The sequence below is a fragment of the Rhinopithecus roxellana genome, chromosome 1 (assembly GCF_007565055.1).
Source record: "Rhinopithecus roxellana isolate Shanxi Qingling chromosome 1, ASM756505v1, whole genome shotgun sequence".
In the NCBI taxonomy this organism is placed as follows: Eukaryota; Metazoa; Chordata; class Mammalia; order Primates; family Cercopithecidae; genus Rhinopithecus; species Rhinopithecus roxellana.
The window spans coordinates 127517485-127543954 of record NC_044549.1 but is presented as its reverse complement, the minus strand read 5'-3'; the positions used below and the strand labels follow the sequence as shown (position 1 = coordinate 127543954).

Here is a 26470-nt window from a genome sequence, read left to right as displayed (position 1 = left end):
CCAAGGAGAACATAACATCCTCAATTTGCATGAAGGTCGAGAATTAAAAGAACGAGCTAGACAGTTCTGGTGAGCTGTCTGATGTAGTCACCACTAGCCAGATATATTGCTATGCAAATTAACTAAAAATAAAATTTAAAATTCAGCTTCTCAGTTGCACTTGCCACATTTCAAGTACTCAATAGCCACATGGGGCTAGTAGCTACTGTATTGGACACAACACAGAGAAAACATTTTCATCATCATGGAAAGTTCTACTGGGCAGTGTGGGTTTAGAGCAATGATGTAAGTCTTAAAGGGCTAGACAAGGATCAAAAGGAGAGGTAAGAAACAAAAAGAAAAAAAGCAACCCATAGCATATGTGAGTACTAAAACTGAAACAGGTGCTTACATCTAACTAAAAATTATTGCCTGCTGAAGAGGTTGAATTGTCTTTCAACTCGTAAAACACCGCAGGGCCTGATCTGTGTTTAGGGCTGGGGGTTCAAGAATGAAAACTTTTTGCTCACAATCTGACAGGTAGGTGAGAAAATTGTGGGGTTCTAGTTGTGTGTCTCAAATGAAATTTAAGATATAGGCTCTGATAGGGGAGAGGCTCGCCCTCAGGCAGGCATGGGTTATTCAGAGGGGCAGAAGAGAAACTCCTGTGCAGGGAAAACATTTAGAAGGGGAGCCCTGGGATCATAGGCCCTGCTGCCCCCAGCCCTGCCAGTCTTGCTGAGGAAACACCCAGAAATGGTGGTGGGAGCCCTGCCTTCTCATAACCTCAGTGGTGAGCATCTTTGCAGAGTTCCTCTGTCCTGTGCCAGACTCTAGGGGAAGGCGTAGGTCCGCTTCCTTGTTGGAATTTTTCTGGGGAAATGGCATTTTCAGACCTTGTTCCTGGTCCTCACTCACCCTGCAGAGCCTGCTTTCTCAAGCTCTCAAGAAGGGACAGCACATATATGAGGCCTGAGTTCCAAGGGGATGCAAAAAGCATCTTCTCGGGGTTTCTGGGAAATTTCTCTGAAGATCTGGAGAAGCTGGCAAGGGTGCTGTTTTCTGAGCTAGTGCTGAATGCTGGCTGGGGGCAGAGGCAGCTGTCTTACCCAGTGGAGAACCTTCCAGGGCAAGAAGACAGTCTTGTCTCAACCTGTCATTAATGGCCCTGAGTGTGAGAGTGTGAAGGGCCGGGCCCCAGCCAGCTCTGATTCCCTGGTGACATGCTGCTGTTCAGGAAATGGTCTCCTGATAACTTCTATTGTGATTTGTCCAGGGAAAATGTTGTTTTTACATTTGTTAAAAGCAGCCATAGTGTTCTCTGAAATTCCTTGCTTTCAATGGGTTGCATGTAATTTTAACAACCAAAGTGAGTTTCGTCAGATAGTATCTGCTGGGTATCTACAAGAGGTCAGATGCTTTCACAGGCATAGTCTTTGTGACATCCCAGTGAGTGGTTTCCAGTTTGCTATTTGGGGAACTGAGGCTTACAGAGTTACACGCCTTGTTCAAGGCCCACCCCAGCCTGAGAGATCAATGCACATTCACTGGGGGCTTGTGTCAGTTTGCATCCTCTAGGAAGCAGATGCTAGGACAGAGATAGGAGTGTGGGAGAATTGTTGGGGCTGGGTAGTGCCTGTGAAATAGAAATGGGGCAGTTGCAGGCAAGGTGGCGGGCGCCTGTAGTCCCAGCTACTCGGGAGGCTGAGGCAGGAGAATGGCGTAAACTCGGGAGGCGGAGCTTGCAGTGAGCTGAGATCCGGCCACTGCACTCCAGCCTGGGCGACAGAGCCAGACTCCGTCTCAAAAAAAAAAAAAAAAAAAAAAAAAAAAAAAAAAAAAAAGAAATGGGGCAGTTGGATGGGGCAGAGAGAGCCTCTGACTCTGTGCAGATCTGATTAAAGTCTCAGTCAACCCAACAGGGACCACTGGGCAGAAATGGCTATCCTCTGCCAGGGTCAGGCATTGGCTGGAGCTGTCTGGAAAGAGCACAGCCTCAGCTGGAATCCTGCAGCAGATCCCAGGAAAGCTGCAGCTGGAGGCTGTCACTGATGGTCCCCCTTGCAGCTGAACAGCATGAAGTGACCCACGCCTCGGTTGATGCCCTGGAGCCCGCCACGCATGAATCACTGTGTTGGGAGGGTGTGAGGTGTGCTCCTTGGCCTGTAGTGTGGCTGGGAGTCATCTGTCTTTGTTCATACCTCTGTAATCAGTGTGTGGAGTGTTAGGATTGACAGTAGGGCCATTGGAACTGGCCCAGAAACAGAATCCCGAGCAATCTTGCCACCAGCTGACTGATAAGGTACTTCTTTCTGATGTCGGAGGAGTCACAGGTGATGGATTTCAGAAGAAAGGAGCTCTGCTTTACACTGAGCCACTGAGTTCTCTGAACTGCAAATCCTTTTAGCCAAGTGGATTTGGTGATCAACCAAAGCCGAATAAAAGGTTTTATCCCAACCTTCCTTTTTGCCAGAGGGAGTCCTAGGAAGCCAATATAAGTCCAAGACTGGGAAAAATCTACAGTCTTTGAAACCACAGGCTCACTTGGTCCATCAGTGTCTGCTCTGAGCAAAAAGGACTTCTGTGTTGAGTTTAAATTAGCAACGGAAGCAACAATACCACCACCAGCAGCAACAGTGTATCTTTGAATATTTAGTAGATGTCAAGTGCTATCTACATAGGTACTCATATTAGCTTATTTAATACTCCCAACAGTCCTTTCAGCTGGTAGCCATTTGGGGTGCCATAACAAACTGTTATAGGTTGGGTTGCTCATAAATGACAGAATTTATTTCTCACAGATCTAGAGCCTTGGAAGTCCAAGATCAAGGCCCTAGCAGATTTGCTATCTGGTGAGTGCCTGTTTCTTGGTTCATAGACAGTGGTGTCCTCACTCTAAGCTCACACGATGAAAGGGGTGAGGGAACTCTCTGGGGCCACATTTGTAAGGGCACTAATTCATTCACAGGTTATATCCTCATGACATAATCACCTCCCAAGGTCCCCACCTCCAAATAACATTACCCTGGGGTGAAGATTTCAACATATACATTTTGAGGGAACATAAGCATTCAGTCTGTAGCAGCTGGCTATCATTTTATCCCCATTCATGGAGGGGAAGCTGAGGCACAGAGGCATTATTGCCCAAGTTACATGGCTAATGAGTTGTTGAGCACAGGCCTGTGCCTTTGTCCACCCAGGCTGACTGCCTCTCAGGAAGTCAAGAATCTGAGTTTGGGAGGAAGTCCCCAACTCAGGGAGCTCAAACATCTGTCTTGTGAATTTCTGTTCTGCCTGCTTTCCTGGAAAAGTTATTGAATTGCAATAGTAGTAGCTTCTCTGCAGCTCCCTTTTGGGATGCTTATTCATGACCCACTGGCTACTCTTGGGGGGATGCAAGGGTTCTGTTTTCTGGAGGTGTTTGATCACTGAGTGAACAGGGACCCAATGATTCTGCCAGGGACATTTGAAGGGCCTCCTCTCACACCAAGTCTGTCTAACATTAAGACAGAAGTGTCCTAGGAAAGATGGAGTACTCTGCAGTATTCCATGTATCCCCCTAACCTCCTGGGGCTGCTTTGTTACTATCTCCCCATCCACTCTGAGTTCTGCTGGCTCCCACCACTTGTTTAGGAAGCTCTGAATTGGGGAAGGTAGCCATGGTGGCCAGTGTTTCAGAATCACTCCTGGGTTTGTAACTTTATTAAAGAAACCCACACAGAGTCAAACTTGCTGCACCAGTGGCCAACAATATGTGAGAGGATGATTTGTATCCCCAAATATTTGAACATTTAATAAAAGGCATGAACGGGTACAAAAAACTAGAAAGAATGAGTAAGAATGAGTAAGAACTAGTATTTGATAGCACAACAAGATGACTATAGTCAACAATAATTTGACTGTACATTTAAAAATAACTAAAAGAGTATAATTGGATCACTTGTAACATAAAGGATAAATGCATCAGGTGATGGATACCCCATTTACCCTGCTGTGGTTATTACGTATTACATGCCTGTAACAAAATATCTCATGTACCTCATAAATATGTACCTACTATGGGCCCAAATCTTTTTATTTTTATTTTTTGATGGAGTCTTCACTCTGTCACCCAGGCTAGAGTGCAGTGGCACGATCTTGGCTCACTGCAAGCTCCGCCTCCCGGGTTCACGCCATTCTCCTGCCTCAGCCTCCCACGTAGCTGGGACTGCAGGCACCTGCCATCATGTCCGGCTAGTTTTTTTTTTTTGTATTTTTAGTAGAGATGGGGTTTCGCTGTGTTAACCAGGATGGTCTCGATCTCCTGACCTTGTGATCCATCGCTTCGGCCTCCCAAAGTGCTAGGATTACAGGCATGAGCCGTGCCCAACCTATGTGCCCAAATTTTCTTAAAAAATAAAAAAGTATGAAACAAATTTCCTTCGTCTTAGCTGATCTCTTGGTGTGTTAAGGTCACCTTGGAGATGCCCTTTCCTACCCCATCCTATCTAGTGTCAAAGTGCTGTGATATATGCGGACCCCAGAGTAAACTTGGTGTTGTGCAGTACACACCAGTAGGCAGCACTGCAGAGGGTCTTGGCATGTCTTTTGCACCAGGATGGGTCCTAGAGGGTGGATGTTCCAGATAAAGCTGAGTGGTGTTCTTCCTGTCTCTACCTTCGTTGAGTCCCCGGTTCCACAGCAACAACCAGATCCACGATTTTTGTGCCATAAAAGGGGGCACCGCTGAGATGCACAAGTGCCTGGTGGCCAAGAGAGTGGGCTCCAGCATTAGCCCTGCCCCCAGCCTCCCTTACTCGGCCCTCTGCTTAGGAGCTGTGTGATCCAGGCCAATTACTTCAGCTGTCTGAACCTACTTCAGCTGTCTGAACCCCAGTTTCCTTTTCTGCAAAGAGTAATAAGGGTACATCCCTCATTAGGTTGGTGGGGGCATTAAATGAGATGATATCTGCAAAGCCCAGAGCACAACACAGCATACAGTAAGCCCTTGATAGATGCCAGTAGTTATTTCTCTTTTTACTTGATCTGATTTATGAAACGAATGGTCTTTTTCATCCTGACTTGAGATGCTGAGTTTTCTTTCAGTGTTTTTGTTGATTCATTCATTTATTCACCAAACTTTGAGTGTTGACACTCAACACTGAAATGAATGAGATATTCTAACATAGACACACTCTTCATTATGTGTGGCCTCTAATATTTTCATTATGCTCTACGTAAATCTGCATTTTTGTGCTTTCATTTACACCCTGTCTGCTTCCAAAAAGGATCTGAGATGGCTACTTTAAATGGAGATCTTTGGGATTGTAAATTCTAGAATTTTGCCTGCCTCTTTCTTCTCTGTGCTCTTGGAAAGCCAAGGAGCAGATGGGAGGCCACCCTTGTTATGGGGAGCTCCAGCTCCCACCCCAGGCTGCAGATAAGTCTAGGAGGTAGGTCTACAGTTCCAAGGTGGGGTACTTTTAAAAAAAAAAAGTAAATATATTGCCATATTTCTCTTGAAAAAAATTATCACAAGAAACCAACAAGAAGATATCAAGGCTTTTTCTTAGATCTGCCAGAAGTCTGTAATTTACTCTGCCCCTTGGACTTTAGTGTTCACTTGATGCTTTCAGATGTGGAAGGAAACCTCAGTCCTTTTCCCTTACCTCCTTCTCCAGCTGTCTCCCCTCAGTGTGTTTGTCAAGACCTGAGTCCCAGGCCAGGGCAGCAGCCTCTGACCCTTCACTCTGTGAATCACAAGCTGGGGACCAATGTCACTCCAAGGTGGGACCCTGCCCCCGTGCCTCTGCTTTTCCCAGCCGGGCATGGGCTCCAACTATTTCATTCTCTAACTTAGCATTATGTGGTATGGATTGTGCCCCTCTCCCTCCATTTATTTACTCTAACCTAGGCTCTCCAGGATAAAAATTATTATTGCTAGCCTTTTATGAATACTTCCTATATGCCAGAAGCACTGTGTTCATAGTCCCCTTTATGCAGAGGGGGCTACCACTGCTGAAGCACTGAGAAGCCAAGTCACTTGTCCAAGGTTACCCAGCAAGTAAGTAAATTACAGAGTTGTGCTTTGAACCAAGCTGGGACTGATTTAATGATAAACTGACTGTTCTCAGGGTTAGCCATGCTGCCCTCCCTACCTCTACCTCCATCAAGGCCCTGTCCAAGCTATCAGGTTTCTAAGGAAAAAAGAGAAGGGCCCTGAAAGGAAAAGGCCTTCTTTAGAGAGCATTTGTATCTGCTCTTGGCTTTGCAGATAAAATACCATAATCTACTCTTGCAAGTCAGGCCATCCTGGGGTGCATGGTCCCCCAAACACTTTTATCTGCCTTTTCCTTTTGTGCCTCATCACTGTCCTGGGAGGGGGATCATGCGTTTGGTATTATCCTTGTTTTAGAGAAAAGGAAAGGAAGGGTCAGAGTGGCCAGGGGACTTGTCCAAGGGTCACATAGCTGTAGCTGGCACACTCCTGGGTGTGACTTCAGGTACACTCTTCAGGGCTTATTCTACCACTCCACCATGCCTGTCCCATCTCAGGGCCCCCAGTAAAAGTCTGTGGTCCTGGTTGGTGGTGAGATTCCTTTGAGGGAGGGAAAGGAGACCAGGTAGCTAGAGGAGCCATAGCAGTATTTGTCAGCTGCATAGTTGGATAATTGGTTTGGACTTAGCAGGAATTAGTGGGCGATGCAGTTACCACGGTCCAGATTCCTTCAGAAGTGGCATGCCTTAGCTTGATGATGTATCTGTTTTCTATCACCACAATATTGCTGCATAACAAACCACCCCAAAACTTAGTGGTTTAAATCAACCACCACTTGTAGCTTATTCTGTGGTTGGCAACTTAGGTTGGGTTCAGCTGGGTGGTTCTTCTGTTCTCTGCAGGACTCACTCATGCATCTTTGGTCAACTTCTGGGTTGGCTGACTGGCTGACAAAGGATGGCTTCAGCTGGAAGGACTTATTTGTGCTCCATGTGTCTTTCATCCTCTTGCAGCTAGCCTGGGCTTGTACACATGGTGGTTGGGTAGAGTACCAATAGAACAATCAGAAGCTTGCATGATTTCTTGAAGCCTAAGCTCAGAAGTTGAACCATGCCCCTTCTGCCACATTCTGTTGGCCAATGTAAGCCACAGGGCCAGCCTACATCAAGAGGAGGCAGAAACACATTTCATATCTTGACAAGAGAAGCTGCAAAGTCACACTGAAAAGAGCAGGGATACAGGAAGGGTGGGGAATTGTGGCCACTTTTGTAATATATTACTGGCGGTGAAAGCATCCTGGCCATCCCTGAATTACTGTGACAGTCTGAATAAATTCCTGCCCAGCACACCAGAAAAGGGACCAAGGTTCTATTAACCTAAATAGCAAACACAGAGAGAGGCTCTCTAAAGGAAAATGTTTACTCAGGAATAGGGCATTGCAGTGGGAATACATGTGTCACAGTAATCTGCGTGCATATTCAGGGAGGTAAAGGAAAACAAAGGCTTTTAAAGGAAAAATGAGGATTACTTAATTGTTTTGAGATAATTATCCTTGGATACAATGATCAGTAACAAGGGTGGCACCAGTTTAAGGTTGGACAGAAAGTTGCTAGGTAGATTTCCTCACAGAAGGTTTGTGTGTGTGTGTGTGTGTGTGTATGGTTGTGATGGCCTTTGTGCAAGATTGTGTTTTTGCAGATTTTTTTTTGTGCTAGTTCTTGTTATCAGTTATTTATGCATGAAAACCTTTCCTTCATGGCTTCCCACGGCTCTATTTATCAGGGGCTTTTTTTTGAACACAAGTGACTCCATTTTGATTCTGACAACGTTTGCAATTCTAAGGATCTGTGAGCTCTTGGGTGCTGCCAGGAGTTGGAGCTGGGATGAGTTTGGTGTCAAGGTGTTTGGTCTACTACTGCCCAGCAGTCTAACATTTCTTTGAACACCTACTTTGTAGCAGGCACTTTGCTGAGTGCTTTATAAACAGTCTTTTGCTTAAACCTTACAAGAAACCTTCTTAGGTACACTTTTATTCCTCCTGTTTTACAGAAGAGGAAAACTGAGGCTCAGAGTGGTTAAGACACTTGTCTAAGAGACACAGCTTGTCAGCAGTAGAGGCAGGATTTAAACTGTGTTACTGCCTGTGCTTCTTACACTTTATCACCACGCATAACTTTCCCACAAAGCTTAGTAGCCAGGTAGAACTACTGGCTTAAAACCATAGAAAGCAGTCAGTATCCACTGCTTAAACACTAGGAGCCTCAGTTTCCCCAAATATAAGAAGAGCTTATGAGGCCTTTCAGGTCCCATGGCTCCATTGGGCAAGCATTGGTCCCTAGTGAGTCCCCTCCTTCTGGAAATGAAGAGTTTGGTGTGGTCAGAGGTGGCTCTCCCGACACCAGCTCTTCCTTTACTCAAGCCTGGGCTGCTTTCTGCCCAGTAAGGGATGTGGACAATTCCTGGGGTTTCCCCGTGGTGGACACACAGTGAAGACTTTGACTCATGTAACCAAAACGTAGGCCCCTGGGGAAGCTTTGGCTTTGGGATCAAATGCCCGAAAGCAAACCTAATGGGTTTAAAGTTTTTAATCCCCAGTTGCTGTCCTCGATCTGGCTATAATTTCGCCTGTGGAATCGCTGCTGTGGCATTTGTGGGGAGGGAGGGAATCTTTGAGACACTGTCAGTTCTCAGTCCTGCCCAAGGAGGCAGCTGCGGTTCAGTCCTTCTCTGTCACCCGCTCTCCAGAGAATTTACCTGCAGATTACCCTCAAAACGTGAGACAGGTTCAGAGCGAGGTGGGCAACTGGAATGGAGCCTTCACAGACAGCTTGACCACACACAGGGAGCTCAGAAAGCGGCTTTGTTGGAAAAATGCAGGGCACTTAAACTGCCACACCAGGAGGGAGTTTGGAGAGGCTGGAAAGACCATGCCATTGGACACAGACACTCTGGGTTCAAATCCCAGCTCTGCCACTTACTGGCGGTGTGACCCAGCATCTCCAAGTGGAAAACACATGAGAGGCTGCCTGACAGGTTGGCCATGAGCAAGAAAGCACCCTTGTGAACATAACCAGTGTTGGTGGATGAACCGATGCACCCACACTTCCAAAGCACTGCTTATTAAGAGAGGCAAACTTCTGGTTAACACCATGACAGCAGTGTCAGTGCTTTGGAAAAGCAAGGTGATTGAAATTCACCTTTTGAGTCACCTGAGCCTGATGGGGAGGAGAAATTCTTCTTTTCACTTCCAAACCGCAGCATGCCCTTTGACATGACGGAGCTTTCACATCACAGTTCTCACTTCAGAGCTGCCCTCAAAGGCTCACTGGGGCTTTCTCAGGTGGGGATTACATATGTGAGCAGCTGGCACCAGAGGGGGCACTGGGTACCTGTTGGTTCCCTTTTCCTCCTTTCAGGCTGATGTGGGGTGGGTAGAATAGGGCATGGGTGATGTATTTGACTACTGGGGTGCATGCTACAGCTTGGCATTTAACATGAATAACCATCTTAACCTCCTCTGGCCACCTGCTTCCCTATCTGTAAAATGGGGATAATATTAGTACCTCCCGTAGGGTTGCTGTGAAGACTAAATTTGATCCTGCCCATAATGAGCTTTACCCAGCACCTGCACACTCTATGTGCCTGCTACATGCTGGTTGCCCTAATTAGAAATTTAGAGTCTTGCATTGATGAGAGGACTTTAAAAGGCACATGAGGCCGGGCACAGTGGCTCAGGCCTGTAATCCCAGCACTTTGGGAGGCTGAGGCAGGTGGATCACCTGAGGTCAGGAGTTCAAGACCAGCCTGACCAATAGAGTGAAACCCTGTCTTTACTGAAAATACAAAAATTAGCTGGACCTTTTGGTGTGTGCCTGTAGTACCCAGCTACTAGGGAGGCTGAGACGGGAGAATCACTTGAACCCTGGAGGTGGAGGTTGCAGTGAGCGGAGACTGCCCCACTGTACTCCAGACTGGGTAAGAGAGTGAGACACCGTCTCAAAAGCAAAAAAAAAAAAAAAAAAAAAAAAAGGGCCTTTGAAGTTTGTGGCATCTTTAACTGGGGATGGGATAGAAGAAGAGCCTTGCTTCTGAAGGGCAATCTCTTCTACTGGCTCCAAATGAACCTAGTTATTTTTACTCAGTTTAGGTGGTTACATAGTACTTCTTAAACTGTTAATCACCTGAGAGCTTGTTAAAATGCGCTGATTTAATGGGCTGGGGCCTAAGATTCTGCATTTCCGACAAGTGCCAGGTGTTCTCCATACTGCTGGTCTGAGGACCACACTTGAAGTAGCAAGCAAAGCAGAGAAGTAGCTTGATGCTTTGTTGATGGCAGCCTGTTGGTGGGGACACTCAGGCCCTTTTATGTGGTAACTATAGTGGAAAGGAACATTGTCTTGTCAAGAGTACCAGGAGAGTTGGGGCGATGTTTGAAGTGCCTAGGATGTCTTTTTATAACTCTGCAGATGGCATCTTTTCAGTGGCTTGTTCTGAACTCTGGGCCACAGTAATCTCTTTATCCCTTGGGATCAGCCTGGTAAACAGCCAGCTGAATTAACTTCAGAAAAGACTCACTCATGGGCTGGCCTGCGGTGCAGTCTTGCTGGACGGTGGCCTAGGTACAGAGCAGTGCTGGGCTGTGGAGGAAGCCACGATGTTCTGTACACACATAGATACAAGCACATTCCTGTGTGCCACCCATGAGTGTCATGCATGTGTGTGTGCATGCCCCCTTACCTCTAGCCTCATTTTCCATTGCACAGGATTTGGGAAAAACCTTTCGTCTGACCAGCTGATCAGAAGTTTTGAACGGAAAGGTTGTTATCAGGGTTTGAATCAGCCGTTGTTGTTAGAACCATTGAGTACCTTGGGCTTGGAAAGAAATAATAATTCAGCAGGTTCCTTTCCACTTTAGGTTCTGGTGTAAACTTTGTCCCTCTCAGTCTTGGCTGTAGACTGGAGGAAGCACTGCCTGTGAATTAAGCTCTCCAGGGTCCCCTCCTGCTTATATAGCCTATGAATCTGTGTCTGTGAATTTGGAGCAATGGCATTATCTGAAATTTCCAGGGTTCCAATGCCAGTTTGGGGGACCCAGTGGAGGGAGGACCTGTTGTTTCTTGCAGCCATTTCCCTTCCTTTGGACATGATGAATTCTCACTCTTGTTAATTTTTTTGTGATTTTTGTAAAATAAATTACAAGTGGCGATTAGTCACTGTGCTGATATAAATTTGGAGTTGGTGAGAATTTTTGGACACAGCTCCATGGCCCTGGGGTTTTTGAGTGGAAGAGGTATTTTATGCTCCTCAGGTCTTAGAACCTGACCTGTGCAAAGGCTGAGGATGTTTCAGCAGTTTAGACAGGGCAAACTGCTAATTCTTCTCACCTGTGAAAACAACTGGTCTTATAGAGTGCAATCCTTGACTTACCCCAGTTGCTCTAAAGCTCAGCCCCCAGAGCAAGGGGGAAAATTGATCCCTTAATGTGGCTTTCTTCTCACTGGAGTTTTGTTTTGTATGTCATTGTGCATTTGAGTTAGAGCAGACAGGCACCAGCCAAACTGCTCTTGTGTGGGTGAGGGAGGCGATGTGGTGTGTTTGGGAAAGTGCATGCTTCTATTTCCAAAGGGCTGTGGGTTCCAGCCCTACTTCTGCTTGGGAATTCTGCAGTTGTGCCCAGCAAACACCTGGGGAGGAGCATCCCAGGGCATTATTGAGGGGCCACAGGGCAGCCTGGGTACCTGCACCATTGGGAGCCTTGCTTCTCTCACTCCCCAGTGGGGCATCTTCCTCATGGAATCAGATACAGACGCTCCAAGACTGACCTGGAAGGAGACACTCCAGTGAGGGTGGGTCTCCCTGGCTCTTTGTACCCTCTCATTCTTCAGGTTCTAGGTGTTGAACTCAGAGCAGTGGGAATTAGGATGGGACCCACACACATCCCATGAACCTTGACACCATGTCCCTGAGCCAGGTTAGTGACGATGTCCCTTGTGATATCTGCCAGCCTTTGCTGGAGTCCCCTTTGAGGGCCTCAGACTTCTGTTGTATGATGTGGAGGCCTTGTTTGTCTGCCCCTTTGCCTAGCTGGAGTGTTGCAGCAGGAGCAGCAGCATTCTAAGACCAGGGTGCAGTGAGTGACTGAGATCCCAAGATGAAGGTGGCTTTCAGGGCAGAGGGAGGGGAGTCTGGGTCAGCTTTCCACATCCCCAGGGAAGCTGTGCAGGGTCATCCTAACTTCTGCTAAACACCTTTTCCACAAATACATAATATATAATGCACTCTATGCCAAGGCATATGGGAGATGATCTATTTCATGATACGAAACCCTTGCGAGGTGAATTCCCTCTCCTTTCTAGGCTGCTGGAGATACGGAACAACGCCCGTTCTCACTGAGCAGTGGCTTGGCATTTTCTACTTTTTGAACATCAATGTGGATTTTGTTTAAAGTCTCATCGTTCAAGACATTTTCCAAATGGCTTGTAGCTCAGCACAAATCGTGCCTGATTAGTATTGTTTGGTATTCTTTGCTATAGATCTTCTGTTGACTACTTTCCAGAAACAATGCACAAAACTGTAGGTCAGAATTATTTTTGTAACATCTGGAGGGGATCTTACTGCCATTTCCCTCATGTTCTGCACTCACACAGGCCCAAACCTGCCTCTTCTGTCTTCTGGGTAGGTCTTGCCCCTGTTCTCCTGTAGCCGGGGGATGCTCCTGCTGGGGATGGCCCAACCTCGGCAGCTTTTCAGTTCAAGATGGAGGATACAGCGGTTTATTCTTGCTCCTGTTTTGCAGTGGGAGAGAGGATAGTTTATAATTCCACACTGCTGCTATTTTTCTTCCTGTTTGCCCCTAAATGTCCATGCTGTGTGTGTGGTGGGGAATAGGAGGAGGGGGAGACAGAAGAGAAATAGCATCTCTAAATTTTCTATTTGTTATTGAAATGTAACACATCCAGGAAAGTGTCCATATCATATACAGTTATCACAAATTTGTATAATGTCACTGAGGTTGAATGACAACATTATCAGCACCCCCAGCAATCCCCCTCCCTAATTACAACCTCGCTTTCTCCTCTCCAGAGGTAGCCATTATCCTACCTTCTAACACTATAGTTAAATTTCATCTGCTTTTGAACTTTAGATAAATGGAATCAGATTGTGAGTATGCTATTGTATCTGGCATCTTTTGTTCAGTATTGTATTTGTGAAATTCATGTCTGTGGTTGCAGTTGAATGCTGTTCATTTGTTTTCATTGCTGCATATAATTCTTTTTTTTTTTTTTGAGACAGAGTCTCACTCTGTTGCCCAGGCTGGAGTTCAGTGGCATGATCTCAGCTCACTGCAATCTCTGCCTCCTGGGTTCAAGCGATTCTCCTGCCTTAGCCTCTCTAGTAGCTGGTATTACAGGCACCTGCACCACATTCAGCTAATTTTTTGTATTTTAGTACAGACAGGGTTTCACCATGTTTCCCAGACTGGTCTTGAACTCCTAAACTCAGGCAATCTGCCCACCTCGACCTCCCAGTGCTGCATAGAATTCTGTTGTATTGCTGTACCATGGTTTACCTACCTATCCACTCTAGCACTGATGGGCCTTTGGGTTTCTTCTTGTTTTGTTTTGTTTTGTTTGATATTGTGTATGCAGCTTTGAACATTTTGCATGTCTCCTGGTAGAAATGTATGCATCTCTATTAGGTATAGTCCTAGAAATGGAATTACTGGGTCAAAGGGTAGGTGCATGTTCAGCTTTATTAGGAACTGTTGAATAGTTTTCCCAGTGGCTTTAACGGCTTATACTCCCACCAGCAGTGTATGAATGTTCTAGTTACTCTATATCCTTGTCAGCACTTGGCATTTTCAGTCTCTTTGGTTTGAGCCTTCTGGTTGATATGAACTTGAATTTCTCCGATAACTAACATAGTTGAGCACCTTTTCATGCATTTATTGGCCATTTGGCTTCTTTTGTGGAGTATCTATGCTTGTCTTTGGCCTATTCTATTGACTTGTCTGTATTTTTCTTATTAATCAATGAGGAGTTTTTAAAATAGATTTTGGATAGGAACCTTTTGTTGGTTGTACGTGTTCCCACCCATCCATCACAGTCTCCTGGGTAGCTGGGACTAAAAGCATGCACTGCCATGCCTGGCCAGTTTTCTTTTTGTATTTTTTGTGAAGATGGGATTTGCCATGTCACCCAGGCTGGTCTGGAATTCCTGGGCTCAAGCTATCCACCCACCTCAATCTCTCAAAATGCTGGGATTACAGGCATGAGTCACCACACTCAGCCTCCTTAAGCTTTAATGTGCCTGGGGAAGATCTAACAGGTTTCACTTTAGGACCTCTCCCCCAAGCCTACACAGAAAAGTATAATAATATGATTTTCAAAGTGAGCGCTCAGAGAGCCCACCCGTGGTTGGGTGAATACTTAGCCATCTGCCTCCTATTTTCTTATCCTAGGTTGTCACAGAATGCCTTTTTCTCTTGCTGCAGGGTCCTTGTGGGTGCACCAAAGGCAGATTCCAAATACAGCCCTTCAGTGAAGTCTCCTGGGGCTGTGTTTAAGTGCCGTGTTCACACCAACCCTGACCGGAGATGCACCGAACTGGACATGGCTCGAGGTGGGTGACCATTACTGCTGTGATAGAAATAGGTTCTGTACCCTTACACCTTGCTCATCTTCTTCCCAGGATGGCCTGATCATTCACCCAGCCATCCATCCTTCTCTTCTTCCCTCCCTCCCTCTCTCCAACAAACATGTATTGAGTACGTAATAGTTATTAAGCACTGGGATACACCAATGAACAAAACAAACAAGGGTCCTGCCATCCCGAGCCCCATACATTAGTGAGTGAAAGAGATATTAAGACAAGTAGTTGAGAGAGAAAAGACCAGAGGGAAGGTGAGTATTTGATTTAATCTAGATTGGAGGTTCAAGAAAGGTCTGGGACCTTTTGACATGATTGGAAGGATGCATAGTCGTTAGCTGGGCAGGTGCAGGAAGCACAACCTCCAAACAGAGGTGCCGTTTGGAAGCACAGAGTGAGGTTGTGCAGCTGGAGAGGGAGCCAGGAGAGTGGAGCACAGGAGGGCAGCAAGGCAGGCTGGGGCCAGGCCATGTGGGAAGGTGCTGGAATTTTATTCTGTGTTTGAGTGGTGAGGTCACTGAAATCAATTTTAGGTGTTACATTTTAACTAGGGAAAGATATGATCAGATGGATGTTTTTAAAAGCTCACTTTGGGCTGGGTGTGGTGGCTCACACCTGTAATCCCATCACTTTGGGAGGCTGAGGTGGGCAGATTGTTTGAGCCCAGAAGTTCAAGACAAGCCTGGGCAACATGGCAAAAGTCCATCCCTACTAAAAATATAAATATTAGCTGAATGTGGTGATGCATGCCTGTAGACCCAGCTACTCAGGAGGCTGAGGTAGGAGGATCACTTGAGCCCAGGAGGTCGAGGGTGCAGTTAGCTGAGATTGTGCCACTGCACTCCAGCTTGGGTGACAGAGCTGAGACTCTGTCTCCAAAAAGATAAAAAAATAAAAAATAAAAGCTCACTTTGATCTAGCAGAAAATACAAGATCTTTGGAATCAGATGGTTCTGAGTGGGTTCAAAGCCTAGCTGGGACTGATTGGGATTGTCCTATAGCTTCTTGGGCCTCAGTTCTCCCACCTTCAAAATCAGGACTGAGATACTTACCTCACGAGGATGGTCTTGAGAAGTTTCAGTGAAATAATACAGGTGAGTACACAGAACTGTGCTTGGCACATCAGTACAAAGGAGCTATTTTGTTATAATCATCACTGCAAACATTTCTTTCTCTGAAGTCTTTTTGCATCAAGATTTTCTAATTTTTTTTTGTTAGTTTTTTTGCTTTTTGTGTTTGTTTGTTTTGGAGACAGAGTCTTGCTCTGTCGCCCAGGCTAGAATGCAATGGCTCAAAGTTGGCTCACTGCAACCTCTGCCTCCCAGGTTCAAGCGATTCTCCTGCCTCAGCCTCCCAAGTAGCTGGGATTACAGGTGTATGTTACCACCCTCGGCTAATTTTTGTGTTTTTAGTAGAGATGGGGTTTTGCCATGTTGGCCAGGCTGGTCTTGAACTTCTGGCCTAAACCCCACCTCAGCCTCCCAAAGTGCTGGGATTATAGGCGTGAGCCACCGTGCCGGCCAAGATCTTCTAATTATTTTTTAAATAAAGAGTTATTGTGATTTTCTTTAGCAGAAGAAGAGGCTTGTGAACTGTTTGTTACTGGTGCATAACAAATTAAGGAGCTTGCTTCATAATATAAATCAAAGCCCTGCCTCTTTCCTTGAGAAAGCCTTGCCATGTGGTTGAGCGCAGTGGCTCATGCCTATAACCCCAGCACTTTGGGTGGTTGGGGTGGGCAGATCACTTGAGGTTAGGAGTTTGAGACCAGCCTGGGCAACATGGTGAAAACCCGTCTCTACTAAAAATATGAACATTAGTGGGATGTGGTGGCACACACCTGTAATCCCAGGTACTTGGGAGGGTGAGGCAGGACAGTCGCTTGAACTTGGGAGGCAGAGGTTGCAGTGAGCTGAGATTGTGCCGCTGAACTCCAGCCTGGACGACAGAAAGAGACTGTCTCAAAAAAAAAAAAAGAAAAAAAAAGAAAAAGAGAAAGAAAGCCTTGCTATGTGAAAAAACAGTTGTCTGGATCAAACTATAGTACATAGTGATGGAGTTGATTTACATTTCGTGTAAAGTTCCTTATTTCCTCATGGGTAATAAACATGGGGCTGTGGATCACCCTTTGAAAAGCAGCCAGCAGAACATCACTCCTCAACCCAAGTCTGGCTCTTCTCCTTTTTCTCCAGGGAAGAATCGGGGCACGTCCTGTGGAAAGACCTGCCGGGAAGACCGCGATGATGAGTGGATGGGGGTGAGCCTGGCCCGGCAGCCGAAAGCTGATGGCCGCGTGTTGGTAAGTCCCTCCTGGGGGTGCTGTGGGAAGGGGGGTGGCACTCTGAGAATGAGTGATCTGTTAGGAAGGTTGGAGGGCATGGTGACAAGTGCATGGCTTTGAGGTTGCTTATTCTGGACTACTGCTTAGACAAATGGCTTATCTTCTTATTTTCTTTATCTGTCAAATGTGAATAATGTCTGTCCCAAAGTGTGGCTATTGAAAAATAAAACATATGTGAAAAGTGCTTTGTACATCTCGTTCATTACATAGGTATTTGTGTGTGTGTGTGTGTGTGTGTGTCTTAAATTAAGGTATAATTTACAGTACAAAAATCTTAAAATCACAGTCTTGATTTTTCACAATTGTACACACCTGTATAACCCTATGCCCACCGAAATATAGAATATTTCCATCATCCCAAAAGTCTCCTGTGTCTCTTTCCAGCCAACTCCTCCCACCCGAGACAGCCACTGCTGTGATTTGTATTATACATTACTTTTACTTTCTCTAGAATTTCATATAAATGGAATGCTACAGTGTATGCTCTTTTATATAAGGCTTCTTTCACTCAAAATAATATTTTCTGAAATTAATCCCTGTTGTATGTATCAGTAGTTCATTCCCGTTTATCTCTACATAAGATTACATTTTATGAAATAAATGTTATTTTTAACTAGTCATTTATTGGACCTCCAAAGTGCCTATGATATATTCTGATCCGTGGGTGCTTTGAGGGAGATAAAAAGAGAAGTCTTTGCCTTTGAGACTCCTGAGATCCTGGAGTTATGCTGTGCAGTAAGGTAGCCACCAGCCCTGTGTACTTATTTAAACTCAAATTTATCAAAATTAAACTAGAAATTCAGTTTTTTAGTCATATTAGCCGCATTTAAATGGCTCAATAATCACAAATGGTTACTGGCTACTCTATTGGAAAGCACAGAGAGAGAATATTTTCATCATCACAGCAAGTTTTATCAGACTCAACACAAAAGGAATTTCTAACTGCTGCAGAGATATTGTTTTTTATCAATTTTTCCTTTAAACTTTTCTATGAGGTATAATACTGAAGCACTTAACACACCCAGCTGTGAGTGTACAGCCTGGTGGGTTTTTTTTTTCACCCATGTACACTTATGCGTCCCCATTGCGAGTACCCCAGAAAGACCCCTGCACCCTTTCCCAGTCAGTTCCTCTGCCCTGGTGAGTGAGCCACTGTTCTGACTTCATAGGCTTTCTCTTTTCCTTGACTTCTATCAGAAACTGTATGAAGATTTTTATTATAAGAGCGTAAGCTCAAGAAGGGAAAGTAATACTAGCTATCGCTTATGGAGGGCTTCCTTTGGGTCACATGCTGCAAAGCTGAGGGTTTCGTGTGTATTTTATCCCAGGGGAAACAGGTTTTCCTTAAGGAACTAGGCAAAGTGTTTTTGTCGCCTCTCTAAGGAGCCCACTTTTGTGGTAAACTTCTTCATGGCATAAGCTGTTAATCCGAATTCCATCCTCAGCACAATTAAGCATCTCCCCCTTGTTGGGCCCCTCAGGAGAGGAGGAAGCAGCTGGATGCTGTCGCCAGCATCATGGGAGCCTCCCTCCTGGAAGCCATTGTAGGTCCTGCAGAGGCTCCCTGAGCCCGCTGTTTGCCTTGGTTTCCAGTCCTTTCATCACTGTGGTGGCCGGCCCTGGACCTTTTCCAAATTTCAACATTCCTCCAGGCATGGTGGCCTGACCCTGACTGGACAAATGGGCCCCAGAGGGGCTGAACCCTTGTCTACCATTCTGGGGAAAGAAAGGGAAGAAGCTGACTCATCTATAAATCAAAGGGTAGCCCGAGGTCCTGAATCAGAACAAAGAGGAGGTGGTGGCCCCATGGCAGCACAACACAAAATACTCTTAAGGACATCGAGCCTAGAGTCAGAGTTTGCTCCTGTGAAAATATTTCCTCTCTGCAAGGAAGGATAACCTCTCTGTGGCTGAGGGCTTGTTTCCAGAGGGGCAAGACAGAATTCTGTATTCCCACAGATCAGTATCACGAAGGAGTCATTTCTGGGGACAGTGAACAGCAATGAGGACCACAGGGAAGATTTAGCAAAGGGAGCCAAGAAGGCATCGCTGGAGCATTTGTGGATAATGGTGCCATGGATAGTCCTGTCTAATTAATTGCATGCAGGGCTATTTTTTAAATGTTTTATGAAATAATTACATCATCCACTCAGTAAGCCACTGCATATGGGTGCTAGGCAAAGAGGAGCATCTGACACCATCTGCTTTCCTGTGCCTTTTGTTTGCTTTTCTAATTGTGATCAAACACATAACATAAAACTTACCACCTTAACCATTTTGAGTGTACAGTAGTGGCAACTGTAGGGCACATTGTTGTGCAACAAACCATTAAACTTTATCTTGCAAATCATACATTCATTGAACAACAACTCTCCTTTTTCTCCTTCCCCTGGTTCCTGGCAACAACTATTGTATTTCTGTTAAGAGTTTGACTACTTTAGATCTCATATAAGTGGAGTCATGTGGTGTTCGTTCTTTTGTGACGAGCTTATTTCATTTAGCATAGTGTCCTCAAGGTTCATCCATGTTGTAACGTGTGACTGGATCTCCTTCCTTTTTAAAGGTAGAATAATATTTTATTGTGTGAATTTACCATGTTTTTTAATTCATCTGTTGATGGACATTTAGGTTGGTTCTGTCTCCAGGCTGCCGTGATGAATGATGCTATAAATGTGTACCAATATCTCTTTGAGATCTTGTTTTCAATTCTTTTGGGTATACACCCAGAAGTGGGGTTACTGGATCATATGTTACTTCTATTTTTAATTTTTGAGAAGCCTCCATACTATTTTCTCAAGTGACTGCAGCATTTTAAATTCTCACCAGCAGTGCACAAGGGTTTCAATGACTCCACATCCTTGCCAACATTTATTGTTTTCTGTATTTTTTTTTTAATAGTGGCCCTCCTAATGGGTGTGAGATAATATTTTATTGTGATTTTGGTTTGCATTTCCCTGGTGATTAGTAACACTGAGCAGTGTTTCATCTGCTCGTTGGTCATTTTATATATTTTTTTGAGAAATGTTTAGGTCTTTTGCCCAATTTTAAATTGGATTGTTTCGTTTTTATTGTTGTTGAGTTATCCTCATGGCTTTTTGCACATGGGCAGTCTTGCTAGGAAAGGCTTGTCCTAAGTCCCCTCTGCCCCAGTCCCACTCTGTCCTCGGCACTCCTCTTTTTTCCCCTGTATATAGGCTCTGCCTCCTCCATGAAGCCTGTTAAGGGTTTTCTGGAACAAGCTGAGCATCTTTTGTGTCATTAGGAACTCAACATCATCTCATTACTTATATTGTGTGTATAATTTATTTTGTGGCCATGTGTCCCCTTTTATGGAAGCCACTTGGGGATAGAGACCAGATCTTCTACCCAGTTTCATTCTCAGCATCTGGAGGACATCTCTCTAAGGAATGGCATCTGAAAGTGTGTTTGAATAACACAGGGACAGAAGGTCAATGTTAAAACAATTAGAAACCAAATTAGTTGCCTTCTTTTCTTGGTGGCTGATTCTAAGTGGCTGATGGAAACACCAGGAAAAATTCTATAAAATGTTCCTTGGGAATGACAGGCAAAAACAAGATACAGCAAGTGGTTACCTAGTCCATATTTACATTTGGAGGCCTCAAAGCCATTTGCTTTTTCTTGAATGTTTCAGTCCTACCTGTCAGAGCTTTCTGGGAGGCAAGTATTTACTTTTAAATTAAAAATAGGAGGGATGTATGTTGTTCAGATGCATTTTGAGAACTTGAGAGGTGCCTGGGGGTATAGGCAAGAGACCAGTATCCCCAAGGAGCACAATATTGGATTCCAAGGTTGGATTTAAAGAGGGAGAGGTGGACTGGCTTTTTTGAAAGTGGTGTCTGGCGCTGATAGAAAAGCTAAGAACAAATGGAGAATTGAAAGCTGCAGTGGGGCGTGAAATGTCTCAGTGACCAATGGCATTATGTGGACCATGGACCCAGCAACCAGCTCTGGCAAGAACCAGATTGTCAGCCTGGCCTGGCAGGTTGACCTTAGCTTAGTGTCTGCCCATCTCAGCTCCATGGACACTATTGCATCTCCCAGGTTTTCCCCAGAAACAAATGATACTGCATGTAAAGATAGCATCAGGATTAGAGGCAAGCCCCTTCCCTTCTCACTCTCTCAGCCTGAGCTCCCCGTGTGCAGATGACATTTTAAAAAATGAGCGGGGAGGGGAATCACTTCTTGAAATAACCACTGAACAAACTCTGTATAGGCATTGACTGCTGCTCTGAGACTTTGGAGGGCAATCAAAATGTTCAACTCTAATGTCGCCCCTTTTCATCAGACTTGCCAAGGCTCAGACAACGAATAATTTAAGCTTCTAGATTCTGTGCAGGAGCAGTATTCTCTGGTTCTCTTTGTCATTTCCTTTCTAAATATCAGGGCTGTCCTTATCTGTTCGGTGCTTCCCATCTCTCCATTTTTTTTTCGAAGTCACAGGGTACATTTTTGCATTTACTTCTGTTGCTCTGTTTCCTGATTTTTTTTTAAAAGTGAACTTTTTATTGAGCTGTAATACACATGCAGAAAAAGGTATAAATCATCAATGTACACCTCAATTAATTTTCATTAGGTGAACATCCTCAGAATAACATTTTCACACTCCAGCAGCTCCTTCTCAATGCCCCTCCTGGCCATTTCTTCCTTCTCAGTTGGGGAGCTTCTTGGGGGAGTCTCATGGCATCGCAGCCTCGCTGTGATCTTGCTCCCCACCTCACACCTTTCTCAGCAGCCAGGCCCAGTTGTGGCCGTGCACTGTGGACCTGGATGCGTGACAAAGGCTTTGGCCATCTCTATGGCAGGTGGGAATGTAGGAGTGTTGGCAGGATGTACCTTTGTGGCCGAAACACCCAGAAAGTGCCAGTACCCACCTCTAGGAGGGATGTGTTTTTTCCATACAACAAAAAAGGCCTTTGAAAAAAAGTGTTTATTTTCTTTCTCTTTTTCCTGTTTTGGGAGGAAAAACAATCCTTATAACTAGAAATGTGTCCGATTCTAAGATTTGGAGTGGGACAAGGTCATCCTCCCCCTTTCTTATGATTAATTGAAATCTGAGTTTGAGCAAGTCTTGCTGTTTTCAGAGAATGCTCTCCTTCTTCTGTTCTTCTTCTCTGCTTGGTCCCCATTCCTCCCTCACAGCCGAACTCATTTGGAGAGATTGATGGAATTACTAATGCTTTGGAGACACTCCCTAGGAATTTTTTTAAAATGTAGTGGTCAGATTGACATGTGTGTATGTATAATGATAATCAAGGCTAAACACAGTCTTCTTTTTCTGTAATTTATATTCAGAGACACTTTGCATTGTTTTCTTACATGAATCCTTCCTTTGACAGTTTGATCTCTGACTTCCCAGAATGCTTTAATTTTAGTTTAGTATGAAATGCAATATTTGGATCTTCTAGGAATTCTCCAAGATCACCCCTTAAATAGTTTACAGCACTTAAAAAATGAGACAATACACCAGATATTAAATACAGCAAAGCCTTCCTATAAGTGTCAGTGTGCAGCTGGCTATCAGACAGCACTGTGATAAACATCCGCCTCTTTTCGCAGCCCCTCCAACTCAGAAATACAATAAAACATGGTCAGCCCTTGAAGCCAAGGGCTTTGCTAAATCCAAAAACTTAGCAAAACCAAAACATTACTGATTTACCCACAAATTAGATAACAATAGGTGATTCAAGTTTGCGAGCCATAAGAATTAAGTCAGAATTTAAAAAATCAATTATTTAGCAGTATGGAGTAATTATTTACTTAGTGATATATTTTTTGTAGTTCTTTGCCTCATATCATTTCAGTCTATTTAGAAACCTGCTATTTCAGCACAAAACAGTATCCAGTAGGAATGAATGTGGTTTGCAGCGGAAAAAATAAAGATAGATTGTTTTCTATAGCTTAATGCCATATGACAAGAGGCAGAATGTGGGCAAGCTCAGGTTTCGAGAGTTGTTCTGAGTGTGTCCTCATTAGCCATTGGGCAGAAAGTGGCCTTGTTAAGGGCCTTGGTGGCAGTGGCTTGAAGGATGAAGAGCAGAGAGCTTAGAAGGCTGTGATCTTATCATAGAATGATGTCAGGGAGAACCAAGCCCCGAGAGCCCCCTCACTCACTCAGTGACCTGGGGCATTCCATTCGACCCCTGAGTAGTTATTTCAAGTGTCCTGGGACCTGTGGCAGTGGGGCTGTAAAGAGGATAAAGTCACCAGGCCTGCCCCAGGGTGTGGGTTTTGATGGCCTCTCAGGTAGGAATGAGAAGTTTTAAGATGGAAAATGCTTCATAGTGAAACAAGGAGGACTCAGCATTCATGGATTCCAGTGCTGTTTGCAGCACTTACTAGCTCTGCCACTTAGGCAAAGCACTCTCTGATACGCAGTGCTCTCGTACAGCAAATGGGAATTCTAAAGACACCTCTGCTCACCTTCCAGGGTTGCAGAAGAGGTCAGAGGTAGGCCATAACAACACTCAATGTTATCACTTGCGAAAACTGCATTTGAGGGAGGCAAACCAAGATGTTAAAAACTGATTATTTTCAAAAGCTATATATATATATATATATTATACTTTAAGTTCTAGGGTACATATGCACAACGTGCAGGTTTGTTACATATGTATACATGTGCCATGTTGGTGTGCTGCACCCATTAACTCGTCATTTGCATTAGGTGTATCTTCTAATGCTATCCCTCCCCCCTCCCCTCTCCCCACAATAGGCCCCAATGTGTGGTGTTCCCCTTCCTGTGTCCAAGTGATCTCATTGTTCAATTCCCACCTATGAGTGAGAACATGTGGTGTTTGGTTTTCTGTTCTTGTGATAGTTTGCTGAGATTGATGGTTTCCAGCTGCATCCATGTCCCTACAAAGGACATGAACTCATCCTTTTTTATGGCTGCATAGTATTCCATGGTGTATATGTGCCACATTTTCTTAATCCAGTCTGTCACTGATGGACATTTGGGTTGATTCCAAGTCTTTGCTATTGTGAATAGTGCCACAATAAACATACATGTGCATGTGTCTTTATAGCAGCATAATTTATAATCCTTTGGGTATATGCCCAGTACTGGGATGGCTGGGTCAAATGGTATTTCTAGTTCTAGATCCTTGAGGAATCGCCACACTGTTTTCCATAATGGTTGAATTAGTTTACAATCCCACCAACAGTGTAAAAGTGTTCCTATTTCTCCACATCCTCTCCAGTACCTGTTGTTTCCTGACTTTTTAATGATTGCCATTCTAACTGGTATGAGATGGTATCTCATTGTGGCTTTGATTTGCATTTCTCTGATGGCAAGTGATGATGAGCATTTTTTCATGTGTCTGTTGACTGTATAAATGTCTTCTTTTGAGAAGTTTCTGTTCATATCCTTTGCCCACTTTTTGATGGGGTTGTTTGTTTTTCTCTTGTAAATTGGTTTGAGTTCTTTGTAGGTTCTGCATATTAGCCCTTTGTCAGATGAGTAGATTGCAAAAATTTTCTCCCATTCTGTAGGTTGCCTGTTCACTCTGATGGTAGTTTCTTTTGCTGTGCAGAAGCTCTTTAGTTTAATTAGATCCCATTTGTCAATTTTGGCATTTGTTGCTGTTGCTTTTGGTGTTTTAGACATGAAGTCCTTTCCCATGCCTATGTCCTGAATGGTATTACCTAGGTTTTCTTCTAGGGTTTTTATGGTTTTAGGTCTAACATTTAAGTCTCTAATCCATCTTGAATTGATTTTCATATAAGGAGTAAGGAAAGGATCCAGTTTCAGCTTTCTACTTATGGCTACCAATTTTCCCAGCACCATTTATTAAGTAGGGAATCCTTTCCCCATTTCTTGTTTTCGTCAGGTTTGTCAAAGATCAGATGGCTGTAGATGTGTGGTATTGTTTCTGACGACTCTGTTCTGTTCCATTGGTCTATATCTCTGTTTTGGTACCAGCACCATGCTGTTTTGATTGCAGTAGCCTTGTAGTATGGTTTGAAGTCAGGTAGCGTGATGCCTCCAGTTTTGTTCTTTTTGCTAAGGATTGTCTTGGCAATGGGGCTCTTTTTTGGTTCCATATGAACTTTAAAGCAGTTTTTTCCAATTCTGTGAAGAAAATTGTTGGTAGCTTAATGGGGATGGCATTGAATCTATAAATTACCTTGGGCAGTATGGCCATTTTCATGATATTGATTCTTCCTATCCATGAGCATGGTATGTTCTTCCATTTGTTTGTGTCCTCTTTTATTTCACTGAGCAGTGATTTGTAGTTCTCCTTGAAGAGGTCCTTCATATCCCTTGTAAGCTGGATTCCTAGGTATTTTATTCTCTTTGAAGCAATTGTGAATGGGAGTTCATTCATGATTTGGCACTCTGTTTGTCTGTTACTGGTGTATAAGAATGCTTGTGATTTTCGCACATGGATTTTGTATCCTGAGACTTTGCTGAAGTTGCTTATCAGCTTAAGGAGATTTTGGGCTGAGACGATGGGGTTTTGTAAATATACAATCATGTCATCTGCAAACAGGGACAATTTGACTTCTTCTTTTCCTAATTGAATACCCTTGATTTCTTTCTCTTGCCTGATTGCCCTAGCCAGAACATCCAACACTATGTTGAATAGGAGTGGTGAGAGAGGGCATCCCTGTCTTGTGCCAGTTTTCAAAGGGAATGCTTCCAGTTTTTGTCCATTCAGTATGGTATTGGCTGTGGGTTTGTCATAAATAGCTCTTATTATTTTGAGATACGTTCCATCAATGCTGAATTTATTGAGAGTTTTCAGCATGAAGGGCTGTTGAATTTTGTCAAAGGCCTTTTCTGCATCTTTTGAGATAATCATGTGGTTTTTGTCTTTGGTTCTGTTTATATGCTGGGTTACATTTATTGATTTGCATTTGGTGATCCAGCCTTACATCCCAGGGATGAAGCCCACTTGATCATGGTGGATAAGCTTTTTGATGTGCTGCTGGATTCGGTTTGCTAGTATTTTATTGAGGATTTCGCATCGATGTTCATCAGGGATATTGGTCTAAAATTCTCTTTTTTTGTTGTGTCTCTGCCAGGCTTTGGTATCAGGATGATGTTGGCCTCATAAAATGAGTTAGGGAGGATTCCCTCTTTTTCTATTGATTGGAATAGTTTCAGAAGGAATGCTACCAGCTCCTCGTTGTACCTGTGGTAGAATTCGGCTGTGAATCCATCTGGTCCTGGACTTTTTTTGGTTGGTAGGCTATTAATAATTGCCTCAATTTCAGAGCCTGCTACTTGTCTATTCAGGGATTCAACTTCTTCCTGGTTTAGTCTTGGGAAAATGTAAGTGTCCAGGAAATTATCCATTTCTTCTAGGTCTTCTAGTTTATTTGTGTAGAGGTGTTTATAGTATTCTCTGATGGTAGTTTTTATTTCTGTGGGGTCAGTGGTGATATCCCCTTTATCATTTTTTATTGCATCTATTTGATTCTTCTCTCTTTTCTTCTTTATTAGTCTTGCTAGCAGTCTATCAATTTTGTTGATCTTTTCCAAAAACCAGCTCTTGGAT

At 44.2% G+C, this 26470-nt stretch overlaps 1 protein-coding gene across 1 annotated transcript in view; it reads left to right on the top strand.

Moving 5' to 3' along the window:
* ITGA9 (integrin subunit alpha 9) overlaps positions 1-26470 on the top strand; it is a 415573-nt gene that overhangs the window by 4562 nt on the left and 384541 nt on the right. Inside the window, exons 2-3 of the mRNA XM_030930740.1 lie at positions 14451-14578; positions 16798-16904. Of these exons, the coding sequence (XP_030786600.1) occupies positions 14451-14578; positions 16798-16904 (235 nt within the window). The remainder of the gene's footprint in view (positions 1-14450; positions 14579-16797; positions 16905-26470) is intronic.